This window comes from Lepidochelys kempii, chromosome 2 (genome assembly GCF_965140285.1).
Source record: "Lepidochelys kempii isolate rLepKem1 chromosome 2, rLepKem1.hap1, whole genome shotgun sequence".
Lineage (NCBI taxonomy): Eukaryota > Metazoa > Chordata > Testudines > Cheloniidae > Lepidochelys > Lepidochelys kempii.
The window spans coordinates 159,109,844-159,136,804 of NC_136381.1; the positions used below are offsets into that span (position 1 = coordinate 159,109,844).

Sequence of the window (26,961 nt, forward strand, 5' to 3'; positions counted from 1 at the left end):
TTTATTAAACAACAAGGCAACGTGTCTGAGGTTTTATTGGAGTACGGAGTATCTCATCCGTTGCTTTAAATGAATTAATAGTATTTTGCTATAAACAAATATTTGAAAGTTACATACATTTAAAGTGTTTGGAGTGGGGTTGTTAATAAATGGACTATGAGCCGATAAAGCAAGGAATTATATATGAAAACAGATAGTTTCAGGGGATCTGGGATGCACAGTACATTTTATGCTTTTCATTCCCCCCTCACTTTCTTTCCTCCACCTGCAGTGAGCTAGTCCTTGTCTTATTTTACTCCATTGTCACACTGAAATTAACAAAGGCAGGGTAATTAGCCTTTTTATTAGTAGAAACTTCTGTAGTGAATGACCACACTATTACTATTTATTACAGTAGTACCTAGAGGCTCTAAGTAGGATTGGGATCCCTTTATGTGCTAGGAACAGTAAGTAACAAGATCAGAAACAGTCCCTGCCAAGACCTATTAACAACCTAAATAAACAGGGTGGTGGGGATATTGAGGCACAGAGAAAAGTGACTTGTGTAAGGTCTCCTAGCTCTCAGGCCTGTGCCCTGACTACAGGATTCTACTGTGTCTCCACTAGCCAGATTAGGAGATGGGTTTGGTAGGAAAGGCTGTTGAGTGTCAGATAGCTTCATCTAACTTTTCTTAAATTGTTTTCTACTCCAAAAGTTTCTAGATACTCTGGTTAACTGAAGATGTTTCAAAACATGTCATTCTGTTGTACCATAAATATTTATTTCAGTGACAGTTGTGGTTCTTGGAATTTCGCATTCTGAACAAGAAGTACAAAGAAGTACAGAGATGATTTCCAAGGGGGAAAAACTGATTTTAAAAAGGCTAAAACGTATTTCCTGACTTAGGTTCTGCCACTGCCTAAATAGTGGGGGCATTTTGCATAGGGATATGTGCTTAATTACAGTTTCAGTTTTGCTTTGCAGTTTTCCTATTGCAGTCAAAACTTCTATACTCACTCAAAACTAATATTGAAAAGAACTGATGGACCTCAGTGAGAAATATTGAAAGTGAGCCAGTGACTTGAATGCATTGATTTTTAAAGGTTTTATATAAAATAAATAGGAAGGAAATATGTGTCTTAATGTAGTGGTCCATAAATTTTTCCACTGAATTTTATGGAATTCCAAAATTTTGACTTAAGAGATATAATAAAGAGAAGCAGGCTGGCCTACAAGTCACTGCCTGTGCCATTCTGCCAGGCTGCAGAGGAGCGCCAAAAAAAGGCAAGGGCATGTGTTAGAACAGGATGTATGTTTCCTGCCTGTTGTTGGAGGATGCTTTCCTAGTTATTGCTGAGGAGTTAGGCTGGTTAAGCAGAGTCCTTTCTCTCAGCTATATGGGGGCAATCTGCCTTTCAGCTTGTCCCCTTCCTCTTCTTGACAGCGTCTCAGTACCGAGCTCAGAGTGCAAAGGACAAGCTGGGAGGAAAAAGTCTCCTGTGTAGTAGCAGGGGCAGCAACTTCCACCACTGGGTGGAACAGGCTGTGAGGAAGACTGTCCTCAGACCTGTTGGGAGAAGGAGGGAAAAAGTAGGCCGTCACATGTGGCAGTGAAAGGAGCTTGCTAGAAGAGGGGGAAAGATTGAATTGTAGTGTTTAGGCAAACAGGAATAATAAAACATTTTCAAGCCTTGCCTACCTTTCTCTAGTTGTTGCAGCTCTGCTGTTTTGAATTTACGTAATATCAAGGGAGCCAAAAATAATAAAAACCACAAGGAGTCCAGTGGCACCTTAAAGACTAGTGGTTTATTTGAGCATAAGCTTTCGTGGGTAAAAACCTCACTTCTTCAGACGCACGAAAGCTTATGCTCAAATAAATCTGTTAATCTTTAAGGTGCCTCCGGACTTGTTGTTGTTTTTGTGGATACAGACTAACATGGCTAATAAAGAATGTTAGTACAGTAAATTGGATACCTAGGGTGTATTGTATAATCTGTTATACAAAAGGTTACTGTATGTCTTAAAATCACAATTGAGTAACTAAATGCTCTTATTTGTACATATAATCTTTTAATTTGTTAAATTTACTTTGTTATAAATGAAACTTTACATAGTTTAATTTTTAAAATGGCCAAAACAAAAAATTCATGGGACATTAAAGTATTCGGTGTAGTGAAAAATGCATATTGATAATACTTACCTACTTCAGAACTAGTATGCAAATGTAACTCATGAAACTGATTATCACTTTTCCTGAGTATTCCCCAGGTATGTCTACACAGCAACTAGATATTTTTCTTTGATGTATAGACATACCCCCACACCCATTTCTACTTGTATGTATGACACACAAAGGCTTCATTATTTGGATTGTCCACTAACTCAGGATTTGTGCAGCCAGTGAATATGAAGTGAGATATTCTGATGAGATCTTCATCCTTGTTCTATAGGCTTCTGTGCAGCATGTTTCTGAACAAAGCCCCCAGTGAATATACTGCAGAAATGTTCATGCATACATTTTGCATCTTAAATAGGAGGAACGCTACCACAGCTATAATTTGTATTCAGAAATCTGAGCTTTAGCAGTTCTGATGAACAGGAAAATGTTGAAAATGAACCTGCTAAACGGTTCATTTTGTTATCCCATTTCTAGAGCCTTCTAAATCAGGGGAAAATATTATGAATGTTTGCAAACCATACAGATGGAAGGTCCCCACAGTGGTTAGGATTGTATTGACTGGCAAATAGTTTGAAAATCTACCTACTTCTGGAAATGCAAACTAAATGTTCCAAATACTACAGTGTGAGCTAATTGGCACATAATTGACTAAAAACTTAGGCCTGGTCTGCACTACAGACTTAGGTAGATGTCAAGGCAGCTTACGTCAACCTAACTATGTAAGCATCTACTACACTACGCAGCTTTTAATGACACGGCTGTGCCGCTACAGCCAAGCTGCGCCACTTAAAGGCGTGCAGCGTAGCTGCTGTTTGTTGGCAGGAGAGCGCTCCTGCCGACAAAGCGCTGTTCACACCAGCACTTTTCGTCGGTAAAACTTCGTCTGTGTGTGTGTTTTAACACCCCTCAATGACGAAAGATTTGTCGACAAAGTTCCAGCATAGACAAAGCCTAAAATTTTGCTCCCACTGACATAACTTACCCACTACTCTGCCTTAACTCCACCTCCACGAGAGCCAGAGTGTCAGTATCAATGTAGTTAGGTCGACACAGTGTCAGTGTAGACACTGTGTTACTTGCATCGACTGTTGCTGGCTTTCAGAAGCCATTTCTCAATGACAAAAACAAGGAGTCCGGTGGCACCTAAAAGACTAACCAATTTATTTGGGCATAAGCTTTCGTGGGTAAAAAAACCCACTTCTTCAGATGCATGGAGTGAAAATTACAGATGCGGGCATTATATACTGACATATGAAGAGAAGGAAGTGGAGATAACTCCTTTCCCTTCTCTTCTTATGTCAGTATATAATGCCCGCATCTGTAATTTTCACTCCATACATCTGAAGAAGTGGCTTTTTACCCACGAAAGCTTATGCCCAAATAAATCGGTTAGTCTTTAAGGTGCCACCTGACTCCTTATTGTTTGTGTGGATACAGACTAACACAGGTAAGTACACGGATACCTAACAATGACAGTTAATTGGTGCAAGCGCTCTTGGTGAGCATGTGCACCACTGGTATGAGCAAAGCGTAGATAAGGACAGGCAATGTAATTAGCGCGATGTCTGTACGCTGATGTAAATTATGTTGGCTTAATTTTGTACTGTAGAATGTGCTTAGTTATTGTGTCATGTAGCAAAGTGTTTCTGTAAAATAAGGATCTTAAACGTTTCAAAACTGCACGTATTGTGGGTTTTTCTTGAACATCAGGATTCCGACTGTTTCCAGCCTGCCCTAGACTTCAATGTTGGATGTGATGTTGTCAGCTAAGCCCCTGATTCTGAGGCAGAAGCTTGTGTTGGGATGTCATGTAGTTACAGTTCATTTGGATGTTAAAACCTCTAAAAGAAAGAAAATAGGTCAGTTAACTTCCTCCTGTGTTTTAGGGTATTAATACATTTTATAGTCTGGAGTCTTGAAAAATATTTGCATGTCACCTTTAGTAAAACAAAGCAAGAAATAAACTGGAATTGCTTGATTGCCAGTTATGAGTTTTCTTTCTATGCAGTAAAGCTGTGCTATCAATCATTCTGAGCAATAAACAAGGTAAAGTTATGTTATCTTTTATCTAAGCAAATAAAAGTACACAATAAAATATAGTGGAATACTACAATATAACTATATATCTGAAGCTAGCTTTTGGAGCAAAGAAAACGGCTGCCCTATGCATTTTACACTGAGAGAGACGGGGTGAGGTAATACCTTTTATTGGACCAGCTTTGTTCTATGAATGCAGAGGTGTTAACTGCCCACTTCATTTTGAATGGTTTCATACAACATGTGTTAACTCTTTATACTTAACAATCCCTGCCACTTTGTATTCAGCTATTCTTTTTCTTTGGTTTGGTAAATCTCAGTTCAGTTGCTTCACTCTTCCAAACCTAAATGACTACGTCTTATAGCCAAGGAACTAGAAACCTTTCATCTAGTTCATTAACATATAGCTAGTTAATGATACAAAAAAAGTGCAGTGACTAATGGGAGTTCCAAAGTTCATCCCCATAAAAATGTTTTTCTGAATGTCTTCTGATGACCTTGAATTTTTTTTTAAATATTTCTTTTACAATTCTTGCCTCTGGTATCAGTACCTCTTACCTTTCTTGTATAGGATGCATGTTATAGTGGCACTGAAGCACTCCTATCATTAAGCTTATGTCATGACATCTGTTTAAAGGTCACCCTTTAAGTCATTTAAATGATTTCACAATATCAGTCCATATTTTGGTTGCATTGTAGTTCCTGCTACTCAACCTCTCCTGTTCACATTGTGGATTGGTTCTGTCTTCCTTTGTGTGTGTGTGTCTTCTCAAGTTTGTATCTTTTGCAAATTTGGGAAGTGTAGAATTTCCACCAAGGAAAAACCTGACATATGTGGTGACTGTATAGGATGTAGAGGTGCTTTGGTTAATCAAAAATACTACTTCTAGAAGGTGGAAAACATAGGAATCTGAGCAGAGCTATAGAGAGCATTACTGTTTGAAATCTGAAATGCTTTGCCTTTGTAACAAAAGGAGATTTGTGGTTACTGATATTGGCATGTCCTACACTTGCCGCTCTCTGCTCCTCAGGTCTCTCTTCAGTAGTTAGACCTCCACTTAACCTGAGCTTGGGCACCCTTTCTTTGGCCAGACCTCATGTATATTACAATATATGCATAATACCTCCTAGTTCAGGTTCCTCCTGGCAAAAAAAACACCCCAAAACCCATTACTGAATAATTTAAAAAATAACCATCCACCCTCCCAAAGGTCTCATGCCTTGCTGTGGCCAACAAAATAAACTGAATTTTTGTTATTCTAGACAAAACAGTTTGAGATGACATTACAAAATAGTTCAAACTAATTTACAAAAGTGAAATAACTGATTTTTTTTTCATACTGTTCAGTCTCAAAAACCTTCTCTCGTTACCCCAGACTTAAAAACAATTGTCTGTCAGAGTATATGCAGATTGGTCTTGTTTTAGCTGGTTAGCATGAGTTGTGGAGAAGTAGGGGTCAACACAGGAATTACAGATATTGCTCTGTTTTTTAAATCTTGGGTAGATTTTGTCTCTGTCACAGCCTGTATTTAGGAACAAGCAGGACTTTCCCCCCTACAAATTATCCTAAAACTATATGAATTCAATATTCTTTAGAGATATGTACTAACAAATTACAGTCAGAAGTAAAGCATATTTGTTTTAGACATTGTGTAACTGGAAATTATGGGAATCTGGCTCATAAAACATCTGTAAAGTAAAACATTTTACATAATTTTGAACATGTTTCAACAGTGGCCAGCAGCTTGCCAGGCTCTTGCACGTAACTTTCACTTTACTGTCTATGGAAAGAAGAATGCATCTGCTAAAGTTTCTGATTCGGTAAGTTCATATTTATCTATGGGACAGTCTTCTTTCCTGGTGGTTCAGTGTATATTCTTAATGTTTCTGGAATTTGGAAGGAGAGACTAGAACGGGATTATCAGAGTTCTGGTTTCATGTATACTTTTTTGTTGAAGAAAATTTCAGTAGGGGCAGTGAATTGTTAAAATGGATCATGCGTTGACTTTAGTAATACGTACTGCATTGATTAGAACCTACTTAAATGATTCATTCACACTATGCTAAGCTTGTGATACGGGTAAAATCAGTGATATGCACAGTTTGAGAAACTTGCTATATATCCTCCAGTATACATTAAAAGAAAATGCATAAAGTAGTTAAACTGACACCCTGCTTGAGCTATAATCATTTGACTTATGATCTTAATGCAGTAATCTTTCTCCTCAGATTTCTACACAATATCCAGTAGTTGACCATGAATTTGATGCTGTCGTTGTGGGTGCTGGTGGGGCAGGTTTGCGGGCTGCATTTGGTTTGTCGGAGGCTGGATTTAATACAGCATGTGTTACAAAGCTGTTCCCTACCAGATCCCATACTGTTGCTGCACAGGTAAGAATTTAAATACAATTATGTTGACATTTAAAATACATAAAATCTGTGTTATGAAAATATTAGTATGGAATATTATGATTCATAAATTGACTAAATTTCAGTCCCCACATTATGATTAGTAAAAATGGAGATGAGGATCTAAGTAAAACAGTTTAGGAAAATTGTATATGTTTGACTTTTATTCTATGGCTTCCTTATTTTTTGTTGTATTAACATGCCACTCCATTTTATGATTTCAGTTGTTAAGTGTGTACAGTGTTGTAATATATTCTGCTGTTCAAAATGTTTTACCCTAAAAAGAATGAGATGTTAACCATTGGGAAGTTGATAAAGATTTATAATTTCTACTTTATAAATGAGAGACAAGGTGGGTTAAGTAATCTCTCTTATTAAACTAACTTCTTTTGGTGAAAGAGATGTGTTTGAGTTTACACAGTTTCTTCAGGTTTGTACGATGTATAAATAGCACAGCACATAAATTTGATTTTCAAGTAATTTGTCCGTTGTCTTAAATATTATTTAATATTGTGTGTTTTAATGGCATTGAGAAATGAACTGGCTTTTGAAATTGTGCATTTCAAATGTCACTTTGGGGAAATATATTTTTCATTTTCAGGGAGGGATCAATGCTGCTTTGGGAAACATGGAGGAAGATAACTGGAGATGGCACTTCTATGACACTGTGAAAGGATCTGACTGGCTGGGAGACCAGGATGCCATTCATTACATGACTGAGGAGGCACCTGCTGCAGTTGTAGAGGTGAAATTATTCATATTGAAGTTTATTTGAATTATAATTATCTGCAACCCAAATCAGTATCCATAGTGACATTTTAATGATACAAAAAGAAAAGGAGGACTTGTGGCACCTTAGGGACTAACCAATTTATTTGAGCATAAGCTTTTGTGAGCTACAGCTCACTTCATCGGATGCATGCAGTGGAAGATACAGTGGGGAGATCTATATACACAGAGAACATGAAACAGTGGGTGTTACCATACACATTGTAACGAGAGTGATCAGGTAAGGTGAGCTAGTACCAGCAGGAAAGCGGGGGGGTTGGGGGGAACCTTTTGTAGTGATGATCAAGGTGGGCCATTTCCAGCAGTTGACAAGAATGTCTGAGGAACAGCCCGGGGGGCGGCCCACGGGGCACGGAGAATAAACATGGGGAAATAGTTGTAAGAACGCTTGATAGAGATCTTGAAGGTGTTTCTCTGTCTGAGGGGTTGGAGCAAATGTGGTTGTATCGTAGAACTTGGCTGTAGACAATGGATCGTGTGGTGTGGTCTGGATGAAAGCTGGAGGCATGTAGGTAGGCACAGCGCTCAGTAGGTTTCTGGTATAGGGTGGTGTTTATGACAGGTTTCAGAGTGGTGTTTATGTGACCATCACTTATTAGCACCGTAGTGTCCAGGAAGTGGATCTCTTGTGTGGACTGGTCCAGGCTGAGGTTAATGGTGGGATGGAAATTGTTGAAATCATGGTGGAGTTCCTCAAGGGCTTCTTTTCCAGGGGTCCAGATGATGAAGATGTCATCAGTGTAGCACAAGAAGAGTAGGGGCATTAGGGGTCGAGAGCTGAGGAAGCGTTGTTCTAAGTCAGCCATAAAAATGTTGGCATACTGTGGGGCCATGCGGGTACCCATGGCAGTGCCGCTGATTTGAAGGTATACATTGTCCCCAAATGTAAAATAGTTATAGGTGAGGACAAAGTCACAAAGTTCAGCCACCAGGTTTGCCGTGACATTATCGGGGATAGTGTTCTTGACGGCTTGTAGTCCATCTTTGTGTGGAATGTTGGTGTAGAGAGCTTCTACATCCATAGGGGCTAGGATGGTGTTTTCAGGAAGATCACCGATGGATTGTAGTTTCCTCAGGAAGTCAGTGGTGTCTCAAATATAGCTGGGAGTGCTGGTAGCGTAGGGCCTGAGGAGGGAATCTACATAGCCAGACAATCCTGCTGTCAGGGTGCCAATGCCTGAGATGATGGGGTGTCGAGGATTTCCAGGTTTATGGATCTTGGGTAGCAGATAGAATACCCCTGGTCGGGGTTCCAGGGGTGTGTCTGTGCAGATTTGTTCTTGTGCTTTTTCAGGGAGTTTCTTGAGCAAATGCTGTAGTTTCTTTTGGTAACCCTCAGTGGGATCAGAGGGTAATGGCTTGTAGAAAGTGGTGCTGGAGAGCTGCCTAGCAGCCTCTTGTTCATATTCCGACCTATTCATGATGAAAATAGATACAGATATTAGACTGGAATGGTAAACTTTGTATAAAGAGAAACTCTTTTCTTTGTTGCCTTCTTGAGCGTGAGTGATAGGTTTATTAGTGTTACAAAGCAGCCATAACAGTAACTAGGGATGTAAATATTGTTTAAAAAGTTAACCGTTTAAATGATTAAAAATATTTCGTTACAACGGTTAACTGATTAAAGGGGCTGCTCTGGCTGGCCAGTTGGCTGGCCCGCAGGTTAACAGTTAAGGCAGATTACTTGGTAAGACTAATGCTTATTGGTTAACAAGTTAACATTTTACATCCCTAACAGTAACTTGCCTGTTGCTGAAGTCCACAGTTATATCTCTAATACTTTGTTTGGGCTCAATAGCTGGAAAATTATGGAATGCCGTTTAGCAGAACAGAAGAAGGAAAGATCTATCAGCGTGCCTTTGGTGGACAGAGCCTTCAGTTTGGAAAAGGGGGACAGGCTCATCGATGCTGTTGTGTCGCGGACAGGACAGGACACTCACTGTTGCATACACTGTATGGCAGGGTAAGAGACTGTGAAATGGGAAACAGAACTTGACTTTCATTTTTAACTAATGGCTACTATAGGGATTTAAAAATCTTGTTAGAAGTAATAGTGCTGTTACTTGTGGGCTCTGCTATATATGAGTTTAGAGTCAGCAAGGAATCCAGGAAAATTCCTAATCTTGATCCCAGGCCTCCTTTTTTCCCCTGGCATGCCTCTGCTTGATATCAGCGTGACAGAAACAGAAGAAGGCTGAAAAAAGAATCTGCTTTTCCTGCACTTCTTCCTGGAGAGAATGCATAGATAGTAAGCTCTGCTAATTTTGTGGCCAGAGGAAGCTCTCTCTTCCTTTTGCTGCTATGCCATGACACACTCACCTACTGCCCCTCCCCCCACAACCACTCATCCGGCCCTTGGCCAGTACCAGGAAGAGTTCATCTAAACCTTCTCATGGGCCAAGAAAAAACTGTGACAGAGCACCCCAACAGGGAAGTAGCAAGTAAGATCAGCCTCCATCTACCCTCACAGCAAGTATGGGAAACTAGGAGGGTAAGCGTGGTTCTGGAAATGCAAAAGTGCTACCATGAAGCTGCCTGAGCTTGTCTCATCAGCCTCTACTGGTGACCACAGCTCTACTTAATAGGTCCTGTCTATCTCCTAGTGCAAGGCCATAAAAGATGGAAATATCCAGAGTATCATTAAGAACTAGTAAGTGGCCCTTAGACCTAATTTCAGTAAGGACTTAACAGCCCATGTACTTTATGCGCTCTTTACAGAGGCTTAGCTAATTGTTCATCTCTATCCTGAGTGAGGCCTGTATGTGGAACCATAATATAGATAAATAGTATAGGGGCTGAAGAGAGATGGGGCACCTGCTTCTAGGTGCTGTCTGGTTCTTCCAGAGATGAAGAAAGCTCCCATAGTCCACTTGCCCAGCTGCTGGTATCTTTGGCCCTGTTAACACCTTAATATAGTGCTTGTAGTGTGACGTGAGCTTTCTCCAGGGTATTTGTGGGGTAATATGCTAGTGCATGGGACAGGAACTGAAAGAGATCAGCAAGTGAGACTCACCATATACCAGGTATTGTCAACTACACAAAGTAAACTGAAACATGGACTTTTTCTCATCTACCTTCGTTGTTACTTATACCAATGATAAGTACAACATTTTCAGATAAATTTGATGAGAGACTGTTCCTTTAAATGGTTTGGTAATTAAGAATGGCCTGTCCAATCTAAATGTTCTGTATTTTCTAGAATACCATTATCCTAAAAGAGCCGCAGACTTTCTGCATACAGGCTTATCTGGATAATAGTTTCCATGAGAACTGGGTCTGATTTTATTCCTATGTAACTAGGCACTTTTTAACAAGGCTGTGGAAAAAAAATTTGTTTAGCTTTTGCATGTTCCTTAACTATTGGAAAAATTTTTCTTTTCTAGTCCCTACGATATGATACCAGCTATTTTGTTGAGTATTTTGCCTTGGACCTCCTGATGGAAAATGGAGAATGTCGTGGAGTTATTGCACTTTGCATAGAAGATGGCTCAATACATCGTTTAAGAGCAAAGAACACTGTTGTTGCCACTGGGTAATGTGATATAAAATTATGCTGAAGTAAAAAAAACTAGAACCTAGAGGAGAGGATATGGGTGTCTGGAGACAAGGGTTTGAGTCCAAATTATGGTGTTGGCACACTGACCTTGCACAAGACATTTCATATGTCTCCATTTCCCCATCTGTAAAAGGGGAATAATAATCCTTCTACTTAAATCACATTTTACCTTTTGGGTGCAAACAGTATAAATGCAATTTAATTACTCCATTTAGGTTTAGTTCCATGCTTTAATATACTGTATTTATTTACTCAACCTTAACATTAATACTTTCATAATGTAAATTCACTACCCTGAGTTTAGCTTTACGTTCCAAAGCAATACTATAAAGCTAAATCTAGGGGCAGTTAGTGTGGGCTGGGAAGTAAGGGATAATCTTTAAAATATTTTAAAGTTGCATTATACTTTCGCTTTTACTTAATACTAGATGTAAACTGGCAGTGGCAAGACAATGTATCTATAGGGCCTACTGAGTAGTCCTCCTCCAGGAGATTTTTGTGCGAGGTAAAGTGTAGCCGCTCCCAGTGTGTCAAAATATATTCAGAAAATACAAACAGAAATGGATTTACTGCAGGGTAACCCAGTGGATAACTAAAAGACTAATTGTGGTAACCCATGTAATTTTGGTGCAACAATTACATGTGATCCTAATTTTGGGTAACTGATCTTCTCTGCCCTGTCCTCTTTTGTCGGTCCTGCCCTCTTCTGCATTAGTCTTTTATCTCCTTGTTAGATTTAGATCAGCAACTCTAGCATAAATGGAATAATACTGAGTTTGTGCAGAGAAGCACAGTTTGTGTTTGGTGGCTGCATAATGTGGGTGCCTTATATTAGGCCCCTAAATAAGTGAATTGATTTTTTTCAGAGATACTGAGCAATCACAATCCTGTTAAAGTCAATAGGAGCGCTGTATGCTCGAATCTCTGGAAAATCAAGACTTTTTTTTAATGTAAAAATGAATTTAGGTGCCAGAATTTATGCAATTGAGTTTAGACAAAACTTCCAAACTTTATTTCAAGCTGTGAAAATTGCACCTTAGATGTACAATCCTGGTTTTACATTATTTTTATCTCCCTTCGGCATTGTAGTATGCTGTTCCTGCCAGAAGTTGCTAACAGCACTGGTCTCATTAAACTTGTGCACTTGAGGTAGTGTCATGAGAATAAGAAACAGAGGAGAAATAACTTATCTTCCTGAAAGAATTCTGCATGAAGAAAGGCACCGTTTTCAGAAAAAAACACAGTTCTGGTATTTAATTGAGCAGAGCCAAATCACCTGACCCAAAGTAAAACAATGGGTGTATGAGGGGAAAATGGCATGTGACTCCTCTCTCAAAAAATTGACCCCATTAGTGGGACATAATTCCACTGACAACTTTTGAAAAGACCCCTAGTTAGCAATTCTAGAGGAAGTGTGGTGCTATTCCTCTTTCACCTACTAGCCTCAAGTTATTTTTCAGATATTAGTTGAGCTAGGTGATCCTCCACTTGATCAAGTTGCACAGCACACAACCTATCCATTTTGTTCACATTAAGCTTCTCACAAATTTAATTTAACCTAATGTGTGTGATAAATGAGTACAGTGGCTGACTGAATGCTATGCATAAAGTCCTCTGCTTTAGTTGAATTGTAAATCTGCCATTGTGCAAAGAATAAGCTAAACATCTTAATGAAATCTTACTGCTTCTCTACTGATTTCTTAAGGAAAATATTGCAGACAAATTTTAATTTTTGAAATGTTTTCTCTAGTGGGTATGGCCGCACCTTCTTCAGTTGCACATCTGCTCATACCAGCACAGGTGATGGTACAGCTATGGTCACACGAGCTGGCCTTCCTTGCCAGGACTTAGAGTTTGTACAGTTCCACCCTACAGGTACAGTATAAGACTAGAAAGGCACTCTTCGTTTTCTAGGAATTTGAAGTATTCAAAAAATAATATCTCTGAAATATTAAGCCTCACAGTTTTATAGTATTTAAGAGGTGTAGTATCTTAAGCAGGTTCAAAGCTTTTCAGCTCACCCTTAACATCCAGTTTCAAGTTGCAGGTTCCCCTGCAACATTTAGTATTGCAAGCAACTAAAGGGAGCAAGGAATTGACATTCATTAAACTTTTATTTAGATGTTTTTGTTGTCTGCAACTGTTGTAGGGAAAAATACAGAATCCTGAATTCAGGAGTCTTATGAAATAAAGTGGGAGATGCTTCAACTGTTGTATAAAAAGTACTTAAGTTGTACATTTTGGTATAAACTTACATGCAATTAATTTTGGGCTTTAAACACTCTACCAAATATAGTTACTTTATAAAATTTAGGTTCGTGTTTCAAAATTGTAATCTAATGCCTCCACTTGTCTCTAGCTTTAAAATAACAAAAATGAATTATTCCTTTAATTTTTTAAATCTTAGGTTGTACACTGCATTTGTTTCTTAATCCTGGGAAGCATTAGTGTCAAGAAATCAGTTGATAATTCCGAAAGAAATAAGATTAAAGTTCAAAAATACAGTATTGATTAAAGACATTCTAATAATTGAAGTCAAGATCTTCATAGTTAAGGATCTGCACACAAGTTTGCCTTTGATGTAGTGTCCATGCTCCTCATGATACTTGACCAGTGAACTGAATGTATATAAGCATACTTGACAGAATTTGATTTTTATTGTTTAAGTTTTGACTATTAATATCAATTTTTATTTTTAAGCACTTTTTTGATATTTTTTTAACAATTTTCCCAGTTGTGGGAAATTAAGGAGAGCCTTAGGTTTTGGGGTTAGGCCAGGGCTGCAGGTGGCTCTCTATGTGGCTGAGGGTTCAGAGAGACCCAGGTAGAAGGTGTAGGGGAGTCTGCGGTCTTGGTCCGGGGAGCAGAGATCTCTGTCCAGGGATGTAAGGAGGAGGTTGAGCCCCCTGCTGTAGGGAAGGCCTCACCGTTGCTGAATGGCTCTTGCTGGGGAGAGCCCTGCTGCCTGCCAGTGAGTGAGCAGGGCAATGACAACAGAGCTGCAGAGGGCTCCCCACAGGGCCAGTGACACTGGATCCCTGCCGGTGCAAGGTGCAGAGAAAGCTGTGATCCTGGCAGGGAGAGCAGAGGTTGCTGGCTAGGGCCATGACGACCAGCCCCCAGCTGCAGGAGAGGCCAACCCAGCTGCTGAGCGGTTCCTGCCTGGGAACAGCTTCTATACTCCTAGGTGAGAGGGTGCGGAGCCATAATAGCAGGACTGTAGAAAGCTGCCTGCATGATTGCGGGCTCACGACCTGAATCCTTGTAGGTCAGGGGTGAGAAAACTGCGGCCCATGGGCCGGATGCGGCCAGCCAGCCGTTTTAAGCTGGTCCTCAAGCTCCCACTGGGCAGTGGAGTCTGGTGAAATAAACGTTTACTGTGTGTCAGGTGAAATAAACGTTTACTGACAACTAACAATTTAAACTGAATCCTGCCAAGCCTGTTACAAGTATATTATAGTGCAGTCTTTGTGATTTCAGAAGGTGCAGGGACATAACTACTGTGTTAATTGGTTTGATATGTGAATTGCAGTGTGAGTGGGAAGGGGAAGGTATATTGAAATATTGTGGAGTCTTCCAGCAACTGCATTTTTCGGGTAGATGGAAATCTATTGGGCTGCCTCTTATACTGGAATTGTAGAAAATGTTTATGGAAGGTAAGAAACTAGCTGTTGGTGTTGAAGTGAGGGACAGTGTGTCTTTGGGACTATTGGTTATATGTAGTCATGGACCTGTACTTAATGTATGGGTAATGAAGGCTTATGGAAAGGTGGATGAGGTATGGTTACTTGGTCATAGCTTAGTAAAATGGTCATTCTTGGATATCTGGAGTGTGGGTGTTAAGTTTTTCTGGATCTTTGAATTTCCTAACTTTAAAAGGTGTGTTAACTATAATGTTATAATGAGATTTCATTGTGTATACATATGTTATATTTACCATCATTTATCACTTTAAGGCTTTTTTAGTCAAAGAATCTTCATAGTTTATTTAAGTTATTGAATTATCAATGTCAGTATTCCTTAAATTTGTTAATCAGCCAACACTTTCACTTCCCAGGATCACCCAGAGGAGTGAGATGATCAAGTGGGTCTTGCTAAGTTTGGGGAAAGAAAAGACAAGACTCACTAAGCTAATCTTTACTTCCTGGGTGACCCAGGGAGCCACAGAAGCATACCTGACAGGTTTCAGAGTAGCAGCCATGTTTTTCTGTATTCGCAAAAAGAAAAGGAGTACTTGTGGCACCTTAGAGACTAACAAATTTATTTGAGCATAAGCTTTCGTAAGCTACAGCTCACTTCATCGGATGCACTGATGACTGAATGCATCCGATGAAGTGAGCTGTAGCTTATGAAAGCTTATGCTCAAATAAATTTGTTAGTCTCTAAGGTGCCACAAGTACTCCTTTTCTAGAAGCATACCTGTTGCACTCCTCCTCCTTCCTTACAGTCGTAGTAGTGGAGGAGCAAAGATGTGGAACTGCAGACAGTCATAAAATCGTTGATCGTATGCAGCATGGTTTCTGAGTTAAGTCCTCAGACAACAAAGTGTTCAGAAACATTGAGACCTTGCAGAGTTTACAGGCTCCACTGAGACGCTGCAGATTTCTGTGTTTCACACGATCATAGTGAGCAAGTCCCAAAGTAACCACCCTTCCAGGAAAAGTGTTCAAAGGTACTAATTGCCTTTTGGGACAGATAAATAAAACAATTTGATTTTAGACGGTTTGAGGGATGATGTTCACAAAGGTCAAATTTAACAATTGAAAAGTCTCTGTTGTAACTCTTGTATGTCCAAATCCTGGCTTTTTTTAACTTTGCATTTGGTACAAAAATCCTTCTTTGGCAGGAGATCACAAATGTAAATTTTAGACCGTCTTTTTGAGGAGGAGGATTGAGGCCCAAGTGTGGAATATAATAGAAAACAATTTAAAACATTAACTTTGGAGTATTCAGTGGTGTGACTGTTCTCATGATAACAAGGACTGTGGGTCACCTTCTTACTCCCTGCCTCCAGGGAGAGGGAATCTTTCTTGTTTTGCTGGGTGTTCGCTCCCTGACACCTCCAGACTTTCAACAACTCAAGCACTCTTCTCTGTGCTGTGTCAGCCCTGTCTTCGCCTTGCAGGTTAATAATAGTTGCACTCAAATCCCAAGGCCCTTTGAATTTTTCTCCTGTGATATCCAGCTCCTGACACTGGTTACTCTCAGAAATTCTAGATTGTCTGTGCCCAAAGGTGCAATATATCCCAATTTACCAGTTTTACATTAAACCACTGCTTCCTGTAAACCACACAGCACTTGTGAGCACTTTCAATACAATGAGATGGTAGGTTTAAGAAAATAAGAATTTAACTAGAAATGAGAGAGTGGTGAAAACAAGTAGTTACAGTACAAAACAAAATAATAAAATGCTAACCTGGATCACTAGTGTATTTTCCCCCAAAAGTTCAGTCTATTATACAGCTGGGAGCTGGCTGGGTTCCCAAGAACCCATATCCAAACCTTCATGAAAGCAATCCAATTCAGAGGTTTTCCATAGTGGATTGGTCCGTAGCGACTTTCCCCACACACCGGTATACTGAAAGTCTTTTATCTTTATTCATAGCCAGGGTGATCCCAAGGCGGCTATAATGTTCCTTCTTACCTTCAAGTGGTTTCAGTCATTTGCAGTAGTCTTTGATAGTGGTTTTTTTTTTTTTTTTATTGACTGTTCTGGGATGTGGCAAGGGTAGACAATAGAACCTTGTATTACCTCACTGACTGACTTGGTAGGATGACAACTTCCTCTTGCTGGAACGGGTCATCAAGGAGACACATTACCCCTGTGACTAATTTTTACTCCAAGTCCATGAAGCATACTTTCAGTATAAATACGTTATTCTGTAAATATTATCTTTGTATACGTCTCAGAGTGATTGAGTCTTGACAAGTTACAAGCTTTTTATAGCCTTTTTTATGGATAAACATCCTGTAAGACATGTTTGATGTAGTGAGTTTGTCAGGTCTGAGGTGAGAGCTGTTTGCAAAGAACAGGGGACCTTATGCCAAGAAGTCTGTGTGTCATGGATGGGTCCATAATTAAAAAATACTTGTGTTATACTTCCATTCTTACAATAATTTGATTATAAAGTTGTCATGTAAGTATTTTATAACATTGCTACTTCCTGCTTTGCAGGTATCTATGGTGCTGGTTGTCTTATTACAGAAGGTTGTCGTGGTGAAGGAGGTATTCTTATTAACAGTGAAGGTGAAAGATTTATGGAGAGATATGCACCTGTTGCTAAGGATCTGGCTTCCAGAGATGTAGTGTCTCGTTCTATGACCATTGAAATCCGTGAAGGAAGGTTTGTTTAATTTTTCAGTGGCATTGTGATATGAATACATCTTTACATTTGGTTAAAGCAGATAGGGAGTTATATGATAGTTCATGGAAGTCTTTTGATCATTTTGAGCAGCCAGTTTTAATTGGTAGATTGCTGAAGATTTTACATATATTTCAGGCAAAAATCTTGAATTTGAAATCAAGCTCCCTTTTAATATGGTAATCAGAAAAGATCTCCAGAGTCTTTTTTGTTGAAGTCAAATTAAAGCGTTTAGGCCAGATTCTCAAAAACACTCAGGAAGCAGCAGCTCTCATTGAAAACAGTGGGAGGAGCTGTTGTGCTCTTGAAAATCTGACCCATAACTTTTTGGTATTTTGCTGAAGTCATAAGATACCACAGATGTTCTTAATATTCATTAGATAATTCATTAGATAATTTCTAAATGGTATGGTAATTACTTGTAAATTGCTATATCACCAACATCTTCGGAGGACGAGAAGACTTTATATTGAAGTTTTCTGAAAACTTGGTTTAAAATACACGAGTCTCATGATTATGGTAGGAAAGACAGTGGAGTAAGGGGAAAATTTAAAGTGGACACAAGTTGAGGAAGGATGTCAGTTATTTTTTTTCCTCTCTTCTGTGCTTCCAGATGCATCAGTTTTTCTAAACAGGATGCATAAATAGACACACAAATTTGGTCATGAATCAAATCTTAAGTTTTGAACTCCCAAACGATTACTCGAAACAGAATAGAAATAAAGTGACTTAAATTCTGAATTTTTTTTTTCTGGTGTTAGTGCTTCACATCACCATGCAGATGACTCGTTAAGGTCAAAGTCTTCCTAGATAGTTTTTAGATAATATGGTCGGGGTGCTTTTGAAATGGGTGCTTTTATATATAGAGAATTCTGCAGAGGCCAGTATTCTAACCTGCAACTCATGTTTCCTTTTACATTAGGGGCTGTGGCCCTGAAAAAGACCACGTATATTTGCAGTTGCACCATTTACCACCACAGCAGCTAGCAATGCGCCTCCCTGGAATTTCAGAAACAGCTATGATATTTGCTGGTGTGGATGTCACAAAAGAGCCTATTCCTGTTCTTCCTACTGTGCATTACAATATGGGAGGTATTCCTACTAACTACAAAGGGCAGGTAACTACCATAGATCAGTATTGTGAAACCATTTTTCTCTAGTAGAAAGGAAATGTTTGGTTCCTTGTAAAATTAGTGTGAACTGAGCATGCTATTAGATTTATATGTACAAGCATGTTAAATTACATAACCTTAAGAGTAAATGTTAAAGGAAAACTTGCAAAATATCATAATTTGGTTTGTCCTGTAAACAAGTTGTCAGAGTTCTCAGGTTGTTTGGGTGGAGCTGGAACCCTGTAGACAGTATGCAAAATATGAAATGTATTCTTTAAATATGCATGAAATCTACAGAATTTCTTTATATTAGCCATGTGAAAGCTTATCCAGATGAGGGTAGTACTGTATAGTTAAAAATGGATTATAGCTGGGCCTGAACTACAAATCATTAAGGGTTTAGGTTATGTGGATTATCTGTGCCACTGCTGCAATTCCTGCACTAAAATTGGTTACTTCAGTTTGCTGCTGTTTAAATGTCAATTTTAATGGCAACCAGTCCCAGCGTCAGCCAGAGTGAATCTGTGAATGGACCAGTCTGATTTATTGGACTAGTTCCTTTCAGTCAGTTTTTAAAATAGCTATAAAATCCTGCCTTGTGAATGTGGCCTGGCATTATAAAAGGTCCAGTGTTCTTCCCACTCTACTCAGAATTTTACTACAGAAATATTTTGGTGAATTGTAGTACTTTGTGTCTCAGAGATGGTGGCAAAACATAAGAATTAAACTGTTAATACTACATTCTTATATAGCACTTTTTTCAATTAATAAATTTTTCTCGTAGAGTCTTCCCCCCTTTTAAAATCTATCACTTACTATTTGGATTTCTTTGACTTCATGCTTTCAGGACAAATAAGTGACATTCAGAAACATTCAAATGAAACTTTGACACTGTACTACAAGTGATCTTTATTTTACAAATGAATTTGCAAACATGTTGAGTGAATTCCTTCTGAAATGACAGGTAATTACACATGTGAATGGCAAAGATCAAGTAGTACCTGGCTTGTATGCTTGTGGTGAAGCAGCCTCTGCATCTGTTCATGGTGCTAATCGACTTGGAGCAAACTCTCTTTTGGACTTGGTGGTCTTTGGTCGTGCTTGTGCTCTTAGTATTGCAGAATCATGCAGGCCTGGTAAGATTCTACAAGTTTAACTTAAATTGTATCAAGATGCATTGTTATAAATTCTCATCCTTAGAACACTCTCATATCTTTAACTCTTAGCAAGTAATTATAGGGCTATTAGCTAGACTATTAGAAAATTGCAGTAGCTTTTTTTATAACTGTTATACATAACATGCAGTGTTACTGACTGTTCAAGAAGTCACCATACTGTATCTAATTGCAGGAAAATATAATTCTGCCAAAGCAGCTGGAAAATACGATCAAGAAGCTTTTATCCCAAACCAGAAAAATTTAACATTACTAACGTTATCACAAGTTTTAAGAAACAAGGCCTTGCAACATACTGCATTTTGAGGTGGATGGTACAGTGCAGACTCATCTTATACTGTTTATTCTTATATTAAACTAGTCTGAGATGATGGCATTTGCTGTAGCCTTGCACATACAACATGTTAAATTTTTAGCGTTTAACATAATATCCGTTCCTTCGGGTGCATCTCAGTTTGCAACATAACTGAGAATTTGGAAGGCAATTTACAGATTGACTTAATACCTAGAACTTTCCACTGTAACTTCTATGATTCTATAGTTTGATCTGAAAGCAAATAATACATTCTAAAACTATTAATGCAGGTTTTGATTTTAATAATTTCTGATTTTGGGGATCAGAAGAACACTTTCATCTAGTTTCTTTAAAAGGATTAGCACAGTGCCCTTTATTTCTGGTTAGTTTACATGTGTAAACATACAAAAACCTGTAACTGAAATCACATCTACTGAAGTAGTGGGCTGGAGCTGAAGAGGGGTACATAGGCCAAGCTACAGAAAGAATGTGCACTCAAACTAGAAATCTGATTTGGATTAGCTCTTATTAAAGAGGCTTAATTAATACTATCCAGGGAGAAGAAATGGGATTTAAACATGGTTGTATGGCAGGCTCACTTCCTATGCTTCCCTGAAGTCTAGGACATTGTATAAATCCCAGCCATAAAACTCTGAGCATTAAGGTTGAGATTAAGTTAAATGCTAATAGAACACTTCACATTTAAAAACCCAGAACGTATCTAATCAAATATATCTAAATTAAGTCAAGAAATTCCTGTTAGTTCACAGGACCAACACTGACCTTAATTGTTGTCACTCACCCTCCCCATTGATAACTCTCCAGTACAAGCTGTAACTATTTAGAACTGTACCTGTTTCTCTGAGAATTCTGAATCCATCTACCATCTATAGGCTGGAGATCTGACTTTTCCCCACATGTTTCTTGTCAGCAATGATAACCATTGCATCTTCTCTGTATGGAGTAGAGATGACACTCTATCCTTATCTACCGCTTCAGTTTGGGCTATACCTCTCTTGCTCCCTCAGTATGAGTTTGAGACTTCACCAATCAGTTATGTGCTAGAGATCAGTTTGTGCCCTTATGTGCCTACATGTGGGTCCTGGAGCCCACAATAACTTATAAACCCTGGGAAAATTTGACCTTAGATTCCCCCTTGGGACCCAATACAGAATGTGAGTGGAGGGATGGCATACTTCTGTAACACTGATAAAACTTGGTTTTTCCTTTGTGACTATTGGTGAGGTGTTCTCTGACAATATGTGAAGTGTTATGAAGGATGATGTGGCCTTAAAGGCTGGAATTTTTACTGTTGTCTTTCTTCTGAGCTTAAGTTATATATTTTTTCAAACTTATCGTAGAATTGGCACTAATATTTAAACCATTTTCAAGCTGTAAAACACTGCATACTGAGTGGTAGTATGGAAAGTCTGTTTTGAAATGTTTTAGTTCATCTACACATCTTGGTTTATCTCCTGCCAAAAGTTAAAAATGCTATGTTTGACATCACAGTTAAGTTTAATACGTTGCAGTCTTAATTATTCCTTTGTATCTCAAAGTGCTCTATAAATGTAAATGAACTGAGCCTCTCCATCTCCATGAGGCAAGTAAGTAGTAGCTGCACTTTACAAATGGGGAAACTGAAGCATCGTACTGACAGGCTGTAACTTGATTGAGGTCACACATTAATTTAGTGGCAGACAGGAATGGAACACAAGTGATCTCACTTCACTGTTTCTAGTCACTAAACATGATTCTAACAAGTTCAAATGGAGAATAAACATAGGTAATTGATGTATCCTGAAGTTGTGTTTTCATATAAACATCCGAAGTAATACAAGGAAAGATATTATATGTGTGTGTGTGCATACCTTCTCTCAGAATAGAAGTGTGGTTTATTATTTTCCAGATACTGTCATCAGCAGCTTTTAAAAAAGACTAAGTTATCCTTGTCTATCAAGAAACAATGACAGGCTCTCTTATTTAGAGATAAATATAAAATAAAATATAAAAGAAGCAACTAAAAATAGTTATTCCTGTGTAAAATTGCCACAGGCTGAGGATCATTAAATCTTGATTTTATTGAAATAATTGCATAAGAAAACTGAAGATGTTTACCCTTAATAGGAGAATCGGTTCCCTCAATTAAACCAAATGCTGGAGAAGAATCTGTTGCAAATCTTGACAAACTACGATTTGCCAATGGAAACATAAGAACATCAGAACTAAGGCTTAATATGCAAAAGGTAAGGATCTCACTACCAATGACTGTAGCACAGTATCTTGAGATGAGGTTGATATTAAAATATACTATAGGTGTTTATGAAAACTGAGTTGCTATTTAGTAGAGCTGATGCTCAAACTTAGGAAAACTTTTTGACTGTATCAAAATCAACCTTTTTTCCATACAAAGATCCTTCTGCTCCAATCAGCTGCCCAAAAGATCATCTTTTTTCTTTAAATTAGGAATAAGAAATGCCACCTCTCTCCATTTGAAACAGTCACTCCTGACCTACTTTTTGTCTGTGACCTGATAAGAGAGAGACCTCTTTCTAAATGAAATACTTTGTTTACCATGGAGAATGCTCTGTTCTCCTCTTTGGCCCATGCTTCAAGCTCAGCACCTGATGGCAAATCCTAGAGCTCAGAAGTTCTGAATTGTTGTGTTATCCATAAGGGGTTTTCTTGTGTGCTCATCACTTAGTTTGGGCACCCAGAACCTAAATTCTTGTATCCAGAAGCCAAATCTATAATCATGTTTTGTAAGTATGTTCAGACAAGACTTAATTTGCAAAGCAGTCATATCATACACAGCTCTGACTGGTAGCCAAGAATGTTACTTCCTGTAGGAAATGCCCAACTAAAAGTTAAATGTAGACAAGGTGGGTGAGGTAATATCTTTTACTGGACCAACAAAGACATTACCTCACCCACTTTGTCTCTCTAGTATCCTGGGACTGACACGGCTACAGCAACACTGCATACATAAAGTGAAATGTAGTAAGACAGCCATTTCAACAGTGTTAGGAACGTAGGAACTGTCATACTGGATGTGACCTGAGGTCCATTTAGTCCCATATTCTGTCTCTGACCATATTATACGATTCAGAGGAAGGTATAAGAACCCTGCAGTAAACACATGTGGTATACTTTCCCTCACCACATTAGGTCTCATCTTGATCTCTACTAGAGATTGGCATAAGACCTAAAACGTGAGATTTAATATCCCTTCCAAACTTTTTTTTCCTATAAGTGGATATTGTTATCCATACATATATCCTATCCCATTTGGAATCTTGCTGGGGACAGGACTGGAGCAGAGCTTGGAGTGGAGCGGGGCTTGGTGGCACTCCCTCCCTTCCCCCTCGGGGGGCTGGGCTCATGCCCTGCCATGCCCCTCTCAAACATTCCTCTGTGCCCCCCTAAGGGGACCTCTGCTTTAGGGCCTGCAGAAGTGTATGAGGAGGGGGGATATTTGGCCCTTAGAACTATTTCAGACTTCCTGTTCAGGATGACAGTATGGCATTACTACACATACAGAATATGTTTGCAACCATAATGACCAGAAATTTTAAAAGAGCTTAAAATTCTGCAGAAATTGGTGAAGTTACAAGAGAAATTCTAATGGCTTTCTTGAAACTTCGTACAGTTTTTGGAAGTATACTATTTCTTAATTTTGATGTGTTTCAGACAATGCAAAGCCATGCTGCAGTGTTCCGAACAGGCTCAGTACTACAGGAAGGCTGTGAGAAACTCAGCCACATTTATCGTGATTTGGATGATCTGAAGACATTTGACAGAGGTAATGAGATATCGTTAGAAAATACTTCTACAGTGGTTTGTGTATTTGAGTATTTTCATTTTGTTACCTGTGGGTGTACTTATTTTCCAAGTGTTGAGACTGTGTGTGTGTGTAGTTCTACGTTGAAAGGTATTTTCAGCTAAAAAGAATTAGGTATAAAAATTAATTAGCTTGAGCCACAGTTTCAAAGCATTATTTGGTTGTCTTGACCATTGTGAATTTGCATGAAACATTTTAAAGAGATTTCGTTTAAATGTTTTAAAGAATGTGTGTGTAGATTAGAAAGTCAGGTGTTCATGAATGTGAGATTTTTGTTTTCTACTTTGTGTAGGCGAGCTAACACTTTTCAAATTTGACTACAGAAAATACCATTACCTCCCAGGGGACTTGTGTACCATTTTTTACCTCAAATACACAGAAAGCTATTGGAGTCTTCTCAATTTATTATAAATAAATCGTGAAAACGGGGTTTTTTCATGCAAGTGTAATATCAACCTGTTCTTATAACAATGTTCAGGTATATATGTATTTTAAAAACAGACATTGCACACACAAATCCAGTTTTGCTGAACTCTCTGAGGATTTAACCTTTTTCTTTTTAAAACAAATAGGATGAGTTTATTAAATAAAATGACAAGACATAATCATCTGTAAATTCTTTTTTTCCCCCTTTTCTGCAATTTGTCTCTTTCTGTAGCTGCTTTTAGAGATGTGCCTTAAACTGAATATTCGGAAGTGGCCCTCTTACAGGCTGTAGTGCTTGCCAAACACCAAGAAGAGGAAAAGCCTGATGTAGAACTTAGAACCTAGGGATGAGTGGCATGATGCCAGTGCATCTGTGATCCCTGCAATTGGATTGTACAGTATCCTAAAGAGAGGATGGATACAGGATGGATAGAGGATACCAGTAAAATTCTGCTGGAAAAGCTCTTTTGCCCAGCTACCCCCAAGGATTTTTTTTAAAAATGACCTTAATTAATTTTGCAGCCAAATCTTGTGATCTGAAACAAACTGCTTGAGTGTGAGGACAGAACTGTGTTTTGACACATAGCGTGCAAGATTCTACCTTGTTTTTGGTACACTCAGTCTTGAATAGTATGTCTTTTTGACTCAGAGGTAATTGAGTTTGGTCTCACAATTGTCTCTAGTAGTCACAGGCACATATCTCAAAGCCCCTATATACTTTTGCACAGTTAAGCAGGATTGTCAGTTTATGAAAGATGCAATACTGGAAGAGAGAGCTTTGCAGGCTGTGACTGAGATGTGCTGATAATTGCATAGTGAAGCTTGCACTGTGACTACAGTGCTCTGTTTCCTAAGTACCAACAAAAAGAAAAATTGAGCTGAAGTTCTTACAATTGTTGCTAGAATATTTTTCAAATTAGTGTAATATCTTGTTAGGTATTGTGTGGAATACTGACTTAGTGGAGACCTTGGAACTGCAAAATTTGATGCTGTGTGCTATGCAAACTATTTATGGTGCTGAGGCTCGGAAAGAATCTCGTGGTGCTCATGCCAGAGAAGACTACAAGGTGCTTATGTACTTTATAACTTCATAAATATGTTTTTCATACATGGGACCAACTTTTCTCAACAAACAAATATCTCTTGGTCTTGATCAATTGTACTTGAGTTTGGGGGAGTGATTTTTTTGTCAGTGTGCATTGTTTATTCCTAAAAGTCACATAAATTAGACTCTTATTTAAGAGAGTGTTTGTTTATTTTTAAGTGTTCCTAATGTTGGCTTAAAGCTTGTGATACTAGTTTGTGGTCTGAATTATGAGTAAATCCAAATGACCCTTTCACACCCCTTGATCCAGTAACCAGAGTCAGCTGGGTATTGATGTGATGAAAGCACAGCTCCTAGTCAGTCCTATTGAATCTTACTGTTGAAGTACTGATAAAGAAGATAAGAACAGTAATGATTTGGTCACTGGATACATAAAAAGGATTGAAAACCGTTAAGCATTATATGCAGACATCACTCTCTAGAATTTCCACAAACTTCCACAATCCTACTTAACTTGCTGAAACTCTGGAAATGATTTTAAAATAAAAGCAGGAACTGACATAAAATTTAGTAAAACAGCTTAATATTAGCCTACACTTGGTAAAATGCATTATAATCGGAAGAGACCTAATCTTGAAGGATATTATTAAATGCATTTGCAAACTGCAATTTCTGGTCTACAGCATGATACTTTCTTTTTACTGCTTAGGTAAGAGTAGATGAATATGATTTTTCCAAGCCAATCCAAGGGCAACAGAAAAGACCATTTGAAGAGCATTGGAGAAAACACACCCTTTCTTATGTGGATGTCAAAACTGGGAAGGTATGTTGGCTCTGGGCTTGGAGGGGTTTTTGTCCCATCCTGTTGCTGTCAGTGGGGTGGAAATTGCATGATTGCAGTGGAAATGAGTTGAAGTTTCTCCATAAAGTACCACATTCAGTTTTTCTAAATTACAACACTTCTGCTTTGAGTATATGAAGAACTAAATGTACAAGATGGTACAAGAGCCATTCCTGGTGACCATCACTGAATTGCTTTTTAGCAATTGACTTTGCACTTGGAGTAGGAATTGGAATAGTTTTTCAGCTTAGAACAGACTAGTTCAAAGTTCTTATCATTACGCACTGGTAATACATGTTTTGATGCTTAGCATAAATCATTTATGGAGTCAAAAAGAAATGTAATAAAAATCTGTGGTCTTACAAACTCCCTCCTGAGATGATCTACAGTATCCCTCCAATGTGAAATACTGAGGATCACCTCCCCCTCCAAGTGATTAACCTCTTTAGTTGGCCAGAAGGGTTATTGTTGAGTGACATGAGGCACTCTTCCCCCAAAGACACTGTGCCTCCAAATGCTCCAAGACCCTGCTGGCTCTGGAGGTAAGAAGGGAACTAGAAATAAATCTTGCTTATTAGAGCTGCTCAAAGTTTTATTTTTTATTTTATTTGAAACACTTTGATTTTAAAACATTGCTTTTTCACTAAACTCTTTTTTGCAAGTTTTTTTTTCCTTTTTAGTCAATTTTCTAGTTTTGATGCAGTACAAGAAATGGAAAAACTAAAGTTTTGTTTGTCAAAAAAATGTTTTTTGAGAAACTGTAGAAATTTGTTTTCTAAACTTTCCACAATACTGGCAATTTTTGACCAATTCTATTTTTTTTTATATTAGGGCAGTTCCAATTCTTTTTCATTATTGGGATTTAGCAGTAATTATGAATATTTTTCATGTTATCTTCTGGATTTGATGCAGT

General features: G+C 38.4%; 1 protein-coding gene across 2 annotated transcripts in view; it reads left to right on the top strand.

Annotated features, from left to right (window-relative positions):
• Positions 1–26,961, top strand: part of SDHA (succinate dehydrogenase complex flavoprotein subunit A) — a 29,141-nt gene that overhangs the window by 1,052 nt on the left and 1,128 nt on the right. The window contains exons 2-14 of one of the 2 annotated variants that reach the window (XM_073332602.1): positions 5,932–6,018; positions 6,427–6,588; positions 7,208–7,351; positions 9,194–9,358; positions 10,779–10,927; positions 12,702–12,826; positions 17,127–17,295; positions 18,236–18,431; positions 19,390–19,561; positions 22,023–22,141; positions 23,586–23,697; positions 25,099–25,229; positions 25,917–26,030. In XM_073332602.1, the coding sequence (XP_073188703.1) occupies positions 5,932–6,018; positions 6,427–6,588; positions 7,208–7,351; positions 9,194–9,358; positions 10,779–10,927; positions 12,702–12,826; positions 17,127–17,295; positions 18,236–18,431; positions 19,390–19,561; positions 22,023–22,141; positions 23,586–23,697; positions 25,099–25,229; positions 25,917–26,030 (1,845 nt within the window). The other variant, XM_073332604.2, reaches the window with a different exon arrangement.